We start from the raw sequence: 10,538 nt of genomic DNA, 5'->3' as shown, positions 1-10,538 counted from the left end.
TAATCTAGTTAAAAATAATTAAACTATTAAAGTTATGTTTAATATTGCTATTACTTAGTAAATAATTGAAAAGGATAAAATAGTCATTTGAACATTTATCGTACTCCATAATATCCCAAACAAACATTGGATAATTAAAAATAGTCCAATCTAAACATTTTATCCCATGACTAAATTTAGTCCAACCAAATAGTCTCGGGACAATGTGTCTAGGACTAATAGTCCAATGAATTACAATCTCCCCTTATCCAGTCCGTCCAAACAAACGCACCCTGAAGAGAAGACACCAAGATTACAGTGTGGTTTCAAATCTATATTGTGTGATCTTAATTTGATGAATCACAAATCGATAAATTATAAAGCAACAAAAAGAGACAAAAAAAAAAAAAAAAAAAAAAAAAAAAAAAAAAAAAAAAAAAAAAAAAAAGACGAAAACTCTTAACCAGTATTGTGAATAAATAAAATAAAATAAATTGTGTACTTAGGATTTTAGAGATCCTATCGACTGCCGCTAAAAGCCTTACCCAATAATTTTTTTTTTTTCAACATTTTGGAGACTAGCCAGACCTCAAATTTGAAAGATCAATACGTTCTTGGAGAGCAATTGGGATGGGGCCAGTTTAGCATTATCAGGGCATGCTCTGATAAGTTCACTGGTGAGGGACTGGCTTGCAAGACAATCGCCAAGGATAGATTCGTCACCCACGACGATGTGCGGAGCATCAAGCTTGAGATTGAAATAATGACTAAGTTGTCTGGGCACCCAAATGTTTTAGATCTCAAAGCTGTTTATGAGGAGGAAGATTATGTTCATCTGGTGATGGAGCTTTGTGCCGGAGGAGAGCTTTTCCACCAGTTGGAGAAGCATGGAAGATTCTCCGAGTGTGAGGCTAGGGTTCTATTCAGGCAGCTGATGCAAGTGGTGGCGTATTGTCATGACAAGGGCGTTGTTCATAGAGATTTAAAGCCAGAGAACATCCTCTTAGCAACAAAAGCCTCCTCTTCGCCAATTAAATTGGCTGATTTTGGTCTTGCAACCTACATCAAGTCAGGTAGGGTCCCATATTTCTTTGATGTAATGTAACTTGTTTGTCTCCTTGCTTGCAAGACACTAGCATTCTGATGACTAATAGTCCTAGTACTACGAATCCGTTGGATTATGTATCCTATCTTAACTAATAGTTATGTTTAAAATAATTAGTTCGTATTTCAATTGTTTAATCAAACATCGGATTAATAATTTTATTGGATTATTAATCCAATCTCAAGCTCATGTCCACCCAAACAAACATGACTTAAGATTGTGCTTTGTTTTATGGATTTGAAATGGAAGGATTCGACCCTGTTCATTCAAAGGGGTATGGTATAACTCAAATTTAGTTTTCAAGATTTTGATACAGATTTCAATATTGAATTTCAGAGCTTTATCGTAATTTAGTTTTCATAATTTTTAAGCATTTTGATTCTGTTCCAACAGGTCAAAGCTTGCGCGGGACTGTTGGTAGTCCATTTTATATAGCTCCCGAGGTATTGACCAGTGGCTATAACCAGGCGGCTGACGTGTGGAGTGCAGGGGTTATTCTTTACATTCTTCTCAGTGGGATGCCACCGTTTTGGGGGAAGACCAAGTCACGAATATTTGATGCTGTTAGGGCGTCTGATCTGCGGTTTCCATCAGATCCCTGGGACCATTTATCTGATTCTGCTAAGGAATTAATTAGGGAAATGCTTTGTACGGACCCTTCTCAAAGACTCACAGCTCAGCAGGTTCTAGGTAAATCAGTTTTCCATTGTTTGTTTACGAAAATACTTACCTATTGTAATTCCTAGATTTGGACTTCCTAATTATTGTTTAGGAGGAAGATGAAAGCATAGGAAATTAGTTTTATGATTTTAGCACTCTTCTTTCACAAATAGTAAGGATTATGTAGAAGCATGAAAAGAAGACCCATCGCATAGTAAAATAATCAAAGAATAGAAGAAATGAGACGCAGGCTGAGAATCCAAAAGATTGAGGAGGCACTCATTCTTCAATTTTATCTAGCCAAGCAATGTGCCGTATGAATTTGGTTCTGTTCTCTTTTTTTGCTTTCTGGAAAAGAAAAAAAAAAATCCCATTTGGAAAATTGTTTTCAAGGACTGTTTTCAGGAAAATTTTCTAAAAACAACCCACTTTTGTTTCCGCAAATATGAAAACGCAGAAACGAAAACGAAAATATAAGATTAAACGAATTTTTTGTATTAAAAAAAACAAAAACAAAAACACAACCAAACAGAGCAAATTTTTTTTATGATCATCCTGTTTTGAGATTGTTGGTTTGCTTGATACAATTCACCAATACAATCTTCACTGTGGTTTCCTTTTGTAAGTTTTTTTAGCATAGCAATGAAGTCATAAATGATTTAGTGCTTGCAGTAGATCCAATAATTTGCATTTGTGAGAGGTCTTTGCAAAAGTCATCCTAATATATGACTCAACAACCACTAGAATATTCTGTTAGACGACGAAAGTGGGCATGCTTTTACTACCCCCGTTTGCAAACTTGGCTTTTGGAGTGGCTTTCTAGTTTTTTGGAATTTTTATGAAGTGAAAAAAGTTAACTTGGGAATTTTTTTTTAGTTGAATAGATAGTTGTATTTAAAAAAATGATTAATTCATATGTATGGTGTGACCTTTTGCTATTGGTGTTGAATTTTTTGGCTTTTGTTTTTTTGTGGCTTTTGACTATTTTAGCCCAAAAAAACTACTTGCCAAACAGGGCCTAAGTTTTGTTCAGTGTGGACTGAGAGTCATTTACTTAATTGATGGCAAGTGTTTAGGTCCAAATCAGTATGTTGTATCCAATCTATTTTATTTGACTGAATATAATTTAAATTCTCTATTTTTTCGTGTCCCTTTTTTTCCATGCTTTGACTGCCCTTCTTTTCTCTCCGTCTGAAAAATCTTACGATATTTTCTCTCCTTTCATAGATCATGCCTGGATAAGCCACCCTGCACCACTTTCTGAAGACTCGTATGAATGTCAAAAGCAAAGTTGTGTAGAATTGGATATGGCAAGAGGCTCTTTATCTACTTCATTTATGACTCGGAATCAAGACATCAGCTTCGGAACTGGCTCGCCTGCTATTTGTGATGCCCAGTCTCCTGAAGTGACATACAGATCATCATTTTCTTCTTTGCTCATGGATCCATCAACACCGTGTTTCACATCTGTTGGGTTTTCCTTTCGTAGCAGCGGTGGATCAAATACCCTGGAATTCTCTACTCCTGTTGCTGCAATGCCAAGCTTTGCATTCTTTAGCCCAGGTTCTGAGGCCGAGCAAGGGAATTATGCATCGGATTTCTCAGCCAACATAACAAGGGTAGATTCAATTCGTCAAGGTATTGTAGATTTTTATCTTTTGACTTTCAATGCTGATACCTATTAGACAAAGCACCTCACTTGGTTAAAGCTTTGTCATGCAATTTTGATTTTCAAAAAAAAAACAAGAATCCTCAGCAACAACATAATTTGTCCAAATATTGTCTTTGCCTAACAGTTGCCTCACGTTCAATTACCTTGTCATCATGCAGACCCAAATGATATATGTAGGAGTTTCAATCAAAATTATTTGATTCGTACTATTGAATCTTAAATTGTATGAATCTTACAATTTATTGCGAGTCACTACAATTTGCTACGATTCACTGTGATTCAATTTTGTTTGCATGATGCATGAATTGTCCTTTTTGCAAAATGAAAAAAGAGATCAATTAAGTATATTGAAATGCATGATTTTTTAAATATATACAATTTGTCTAGTTATATTTATATTTATTTCATTTTAAACACTGTATTTTTATATGTATATACATATATAAAATTATATATTCTGTTAACTAAAGTGAATCTTACAATTCATGATTCGATATAATTCACAATTCACTATTTGTAACAAAACGATTCACGTTTCGATTCGCGATTTAACAACAATATACATATTGATAAAAGAACGCATAATTCTTGTCTTGGGCAGAGGCAAGCGGGGGGGAGTTGTTTACTGTACCAGTTTCTTCACTATGCTTTGGGCATGAGGCAAGAGAAATGGAGCATAAAGCTGCAGAGGTTAGAAGAGCAGAAGGAACAAACGGGTCTAGAATGTCGGGCATCCATAGCAGGAGAAACCATACGATTGGGCTCGGTGAATTTGATCAGATTGATCTCATGGTGACTGAATCGGTTATTCGCTGGGCATCATGCACACAACTCCCAACTGCCACATCCCTTAGGTCTTCTCTTGTTTGTTGAAACTGTGTGGACTACCCTAACAGAATTGGATCAATCAGCAGGATATGAAGAATCATCATCATCAAAGTTCAAGAACCAAAATGCCCACTTTGAGTTTTCCAAGCTTGATGAATTCAGTTGAGGTTATATTTGCATGAGTAATGTTTACCTGATTTCAAGAGGTGTTTTAGGTGTTTATATTAGTGCGAGAGGAATTAAGAAAAAAAAAATGGAAAAAAGAAAAGTGTTATTGCTAACGGGTTTTCGTGGTGTTCCACGTTTGGTAGATCCGACAGTCCAGTGTGTGCCAAGTTTTGTAACATATATTCGTGGGAGTTTCTTCTCTCTCTCTCTCTCTCGCATGTCAAATGGAATCCTCTGATCATGTTATGTTCTATATGCTTGTATTTTTCATCACTAAAATTTAGTCATGGTTTCTTAGTTTTACCAGTAAGTCATGTTTGGTTGATATAAACAGGGCCGGCTGAGATTTTTGAGGCGGAAGGCGGAATTTTAAAATTGAAGCCTTTCAAATATAAACAATAAAAAAAATATTTATTTAAAATTTTTACTCTAAAAATGTATAATATAAATTCAAGGTTAATATAATGCAAGTTATACTTATAATGAATGAGATTTATAAATATATAATTTTTTATTTGATCAAGAGAGACATTTTTTTAAAATCAAATTTTGGAATTTATCAAATTTGAATTTGATGAAAATTTAAAAGGATATTGAAGATATTTTTTATTTTTTTTCCTCATCGAATATGATAAAAAGAAAATTTTGGGATATAAAGAGAATTTTTAAAAAGATTTTCATGAAAATTTGATGAAAGACTTGGAATAATTCATATCAAATCAAGTTTTTTTTTACTCAAATCTATAATTAAATTAAATCAGAAAAAAATAAAATAAAAATGAAGAGTTGGATATGTTCTAAAAACTTTTAATTTAGATTGTGAAGTTACATTAGTTGGTTTGAAATTTTGTTTTTAAATCTACTAATATTACAGAGTTAAAATTATCCCAAAGATTTTAAAATTTGTCAAAATTTGGGGCCTAAGAGGACCGTCTTGCTCGCTTTAGGCCAAGGCTCGCTCTAGATATAAACTGTTTTCTTCTGCTCAAGTTATTATAACCATCTTTAACCGTTTATCAAATCTATCATCAAATTTAAATTTGGTGAAAAAGATGTACTTTTTGTACTGTAATAGTTTCACCAAAACGGTATCAAATTGAGAGCGTCCCAAACTTTTCACCAAACTGAATATGTGTTACACCTTTCTACAATTTACTATATCTAACCGTTAAGTATGGACCCACCGAACGACCGGCTAGACGTCTTGCCGGATGACCACCTCTAGCAAAAATTTTACCCTGAGATCGACCCCCGCTCACCCAACAGCTACAGTCCCAAATCATCCTCAATGGTCTCTATAGTTCACTTCTCTTCGGTTCCAAGCTCTCTAACTCCTACATCCAATTGGGTTTTCTCCAATTCGCTACCAAAGCTTTCGATTTCATTACTGTCAAGAACTCCTATTCATATAACACCATCGCCTCTGGATTCTTCAAGAACAAATGTTTCTCTACTGTTCTACGGTTTTTCAAACAGATGCAAACCGAAGGTTGTTCCGTTGATAGTTTCAACTTGGCATGCGCAATCAAATCTTGTATTAGGTTGTCGATTTTGCAAGATGGGAAGTTGGTTCATTGTTTGGCAATCAAATCGGGACTTGATAGAGATCCTTATCTTGTCCCTGCTCTCATAGATGCGTACTCTGATTTGGGTTCTTTGAAAGATGCCCATAAATTGTTTGAAGAAATTCCTGAGTGGAATACTGTTATTTGGGTTCCTATGATGAAAGGCTATCTCAAGTCTTCAAAGCAAACCAAAGTTTTTGAGCTGTTTTTGGAGAAGAGAACAGCTAGTTTTGAATTGGAGCCATTTACATCTGAATGTTTGGTTCGGGCTTGTGTAAATGTTTCTGCTGGCAAAGAAGGTAAATCGGTTCATGGGTTCTGTATAAAGCACAATTTTATGAATTCCAACTACATTTATTTACAGACATCGCTTGTAGATATGTACTTGAATTGTGGGTTGCTTGATTTTCGTCTCAAATTATTCAAAGCGATAGCTATTAAAGATTTAGTTTTATGGACTGCAATGGTCTCAGAAGCAGGATTTTCATTTTTTTCATTAACTGCTCGATCGGCCAGTCGACTGACCGGTAGTCCGCCTGGTCGACCGGTGGTCTAATGGCAGCTTAAATTTCTCCGTTGGAGCAGACGATATCAGATAGAGGAGTTCTTTTTTCTTTACTCAGATTTAATGAAAATTCTGATGAATGCTCTAAAGTGTTCCATCTTATAACATTGTCAGTTTCTTATTTTTTGCATTTTGTTTTTAATTTATGGAAACTTATTTAGTGTACTGAAAAGTGTCCAAGACAAATGAAAATAAAAATGAAGAACCATGTTTGGTGATTTGTTAGGTAATGGAGGGTGGGGACGGATATGTGGCGACCCATGGTGCGAGTAGCTAAAATAATGAACTCTAAAGAATTATTCTGAATATTTGCAACATATAATAAACAAATAATTATAATATATCGGGTTTGGGAGTTCATCTCACAAATCTCAAGTCGGATTGGGCTCCTGTGCATGCAAATCGACATTCTGTGCACTAAATTCCTAAACCACCATAATAACTCTTGATCAACAAAATACATTGTCTCATAATTGGTCTCATTTGGGATAGAGCGAATACGCCACCCACCCGTCCTGTAATTTTGGGGTTATATCATTTTAGTTCTTAACTTTTTAATTGTGATACATTTAATTTTGAATTTTAAATTTCATTTCAAATAAGAATAATTAAAAATATTGTTGTTCTATTTGAAAGGCAAAGTCGTCAATTTAACAAAATATTAACTAATTTGACAAAAATAAATGTCAAAAAATTATTTTTAAAATTTTTAAAAATTATTTCTACTCACCAAAGGTAAAATTATTTTGTTGATATTTTTTAATGGTTATTATGTAATAGATGGTTGTATTTGTTATTAACAGGATGGCTATTATTTAATGGATTGTTAGTAGGCTTTTAATGTATAATTGATATGTTTAATATATGAAATATTTCTAGTTTTGAATTTTTTGATTTAATAGATTGATTGAATAATGACATCAAAATTGTCAATATATTTGACTTTTGAAAAAATAAAAATTAATTTAATAAAAATAAATATCAAAGAACAATTATTTTCAAAAAATATTTCTACCCTCCCAAAAGATAAAATTATATAAAAGTAATATGTTTTTAATTTTTTTTCACCAATTTAATTTTTAATTTCTTAGAAAAAAATTTCTAAAAATAGATTCTGGAAACCAAACTAAACAGAACTTTAAAACCAAAAAAAAGTTTCAACATTATTCATTAAAAAAAAAGCCATTATATTTCAAACAACATATAAGTTAACCAAAATAAAATAAATTGTATGACGATTTTGCTCTTCAAATGGAATAACAATGTCTTCAATTGTCATTATTTGAAATAAGGTTCAAAATTGATGGTCAAATGTACTACAATTGAAAGGTTAGGAATCAAAGTGACACAAGGTTCAAACTATAGAGACTAGTAGTAGGGATGACAATGAGGGTTAATGGGGTGGATATTAATTCTCCATCCCCATTCTCCTGTAATTATTTTTCCTCATTCCCCATTCCCCATGGGTACTACCCTCCCCATCTCCTAATGGGTCTAGATATTCCCCAACCCAACTTGACCCCCTGCTTTATTTATTTATTTATTTTTAAAGGTTCACAACTTTCTTTCTTTTTTTTTGGATAAGATTCACAACCAACGCTAAATATACATTTAATTTTTATTTTTTTATTTTTTTATTTTTTTTAAAGTTCACAACTTCTTTTTTTTTTTTTTTGGTAAGATTCACAACCAAAACTAAATATACATTTAATTTTTTTATTTTTTATTTTTTTTTGGGTAAGATTCACAACAAAAACTAAGTATACATTCAATTTTTTTCTTTTTTTTTTTAAGGCTCACAACCCTTTTTTTTTAAAAGATTCACAACCAAAACTAAATATACATTCAATCTTATTTTATTTTATTTGGCTTAACAACAAAATCAAATACACATTAATTAATATTGTCATATTATTCTTGTCAAATTTTATGTATATCTAGAATTTTTAAAATTTATTTCGAAAAATTCAATCTTAACCAAAGCTAAATATACATTTATTTATTTATTTATTTATATTAAGATTCAACACCAAAACTAAATATATATTCAATCTTATTTTATTTTATTTGACCAACAACAAAATCAAATACACATTAATTAACATTGTCACATTATTATTGTCAAATTTTATGTATATCTAGAATTTTTTAAATTTATTTAGAAAAATTCTATTCCTACAAAAAAAAATTACATCTTCTTTTTTAATTTTATGTATCTCCTTCTTCTCTCTAATAATTGATCTTTGATAATCTGAAGGTGAGTTATTGCTCTCGTTTCCATCTTCTTCTTTTTCTTTCTTTTTTTTAAATTTTTATTTGCATTTATAGAATGAATTTTCTTGTTTCAATATCTCCTGTAATTTTTTTATCGGATTTCTTTCTGATTTGATGGTAACCTTAGATTGAATTTTCCAATTTTCATCTTAACTAGTGATCACTTTAATTAAAATTTTGTATAATTTTGTCTTAAATTTCCATGTTTTGGTTATGATTAATTGCGCGTTTTTGATCAACAGTCACAATCTTGTCACCGTTAGATTGTCGTCATCGCAAATCGCCTTTGTTGTAGTGAGAGGATAAGAGAGAGTGAGAGTTAGAACTCTAATTGTGAATAGAGTAAGGATGACAATGGATAACCTACCATGTGTGTATCTATGGAGACCCAAACCAAATACTTGGATTTCCCTTTTTTTTTTGGTCATCAGGTAGGGTAAGTGATATTCTTTAAATCTCAACTGGGGATGGGTACCCACTAATTTTTCCATATTTTTTTTTGGATACATCGAAAAATAATTTCTCCATATGTTTTCATTATTCTGTTGACAATTAGAGTTCTAATTCTCACACTCTCTCTCTCATCCTCTCACTACAGCAATGATGATTTGTGATGACGACAATCTAATAATGACAAGATTGTGACTATCGATTAAAAACGCGCAATTAATCATAACCAAAACATGAAAATTAAAGACAAAAATGTATAAAATTTGAATTAAGGTGATCGTTAGTTAAGATGAAAATTGGAAAATTCAATATAAGACTACCATCAAATCAGAGAGAGAGATCTAATAAAACAATTGCAGGAGATATTAAAACAAGAAAATTCATTCTATAAATGCAAATAAAAATTTTTAAAAAGAAGAAGAAGAAGAAGATGGAAACGAGAACAATAACTCACCTTCAGATTATCGAAGATCAATTAATAGAGAGGAGAAGGAGATACATAAAATTAAAAAAAAAAAAGAAGATGAAATTTTTTTGTAAGAATAGAATTTTTCTAAATAAATTAAAAAAATTCTAGATATACATAAAATTTGACAAGCATAATATGATAATGTTAATTAATGTGTATTTGATTTTGTTTTTGAGCCAAATAAAATAAAATAAGATTGAATGTATATTTAGCTATGGTTATGAATCTTAAAAATTAAAAAAAAAAAATGGTTGTGAACCTTAAAAAAAAAAAAAAAAGATTGAATGTATATTTAGATTTGGTTGTGAATCTTTAAAAAATAAATAAATAAATAAATAAATAAAAATTGGTTGTTAACCTGAAATAAATAAATAAATAAAAGAAAAAAGATTGAATGTATATTTAGTTTTGGTTGTAAATTTAAAAAAAAAAAAAAAAAAAAAAATTGGTTGTGAACCTGAATAAATAAATAAATAAATAAAAGAAAAAAATTGAATGTATATTTAGCTTTGATTGTGAATCTTAAAAAAAAAATGGTTGTGAACCTAAAATAAATAAATAAATAAATAAAAGAAAAAAGATTGAATATATATTTAGTTTTGGTTGTGAATCTTAAAAAAAAAATTAAAAAAAAAAAAACAAAAACAAAACAAAACAAACATATAGGGAAATTAGTGGGTACCCATCCCTGACCCATCCCCTATGGATATTTAAAAAATATCACTTACCTTACTCAATGGATAAGGAAAAAAATAGAAAAATCCATGTATTTGGATTATGTCTCCATGAATATCCACAGGGTA

The 10,538-nt window shown here is 31.2% G+C and overlaps 1 protein-coding gene and 1 pseudogene across 1 annotated transcript; both read left to right on the top strand.

Moving 5' to 3' along the window:
• The first annotated feature begins 489 nt into the window (after positions 1-489).
• Positions 490-4,613, top strand: LOC114270715 (calcium-dependent protein kinase 3-like). Its single transcript, XM_082882377.1, has 4 exons — positions 490-1,052; positions 1,478-1,774; positions 2,972-3,382; positions 4,018-4,613. The coding sequence occupies exons 1-4, from the start codon at positions 743-745 to the stop codon at positions 4,287-4,289; spliced, it is 1,290 nt and encodes a 429-aa protein (XP_082738503.1). The 5' UTR covers positions 490-742; the 3' UTR covers positions 4,290-4,613.
• A 1,275-nt stretch (positions 4,614-5,888) lies between these two features.
• LOC145797647 (pentatricopeptide repeat-containing protein At1g06140, mitochondrial pseudogene) lies at positions 5,889-6,533 on the top strand (annotated as a pseudogene).
• The last annotated feature ends 4,005 nt before the right edge of the window (positions 6,534-10,538 follow it).

This window comes from Camellia sinensis, chromosome 8 (assembly GCF_055761805.1).
Source record: "Camellia sinensis isolate YWXY chromosome 8, ASM5576180v1, whole genome shotgun sequence".
Lineage (NCBI taxonomy): Eukaryota > Viridiplantae > Streptophyta > Magnoliopsida > Ericales > Theaceae > Camellia > Camellia sinensis.
This window is presented reverse-complemented; position numbering and strand designations above follow the sequence as displayed.

What these genes read in the sequence shown, in the direction of transcription:
- LOC114270715 (XM_082882377.1), top strand. Translation starts at nt 743, where the DNA reads ATGACTAAGTTGTCTGGGCACCCAAATGTTTTAGATCTCAAAGCTGTT. An exon ending in CACAGCTCAGCAGGTTCTAG is followed by an intron (nt 1,775 to 2,971) that starts GTAAATCAGTTT and finishes CTCCTTTCATAG; the next exon opens with ATCATGCCTGGATAAGCCAC. An exon ending in GGTAGATTCAATTCGTCAAG is followed by an intron (nt 3,383 to 4,017) that starts GTATTGTAGATT and finishes TGTCTTGGGCAG; the next exon opens with AGGCAAGCGGGGGGGAGTTG.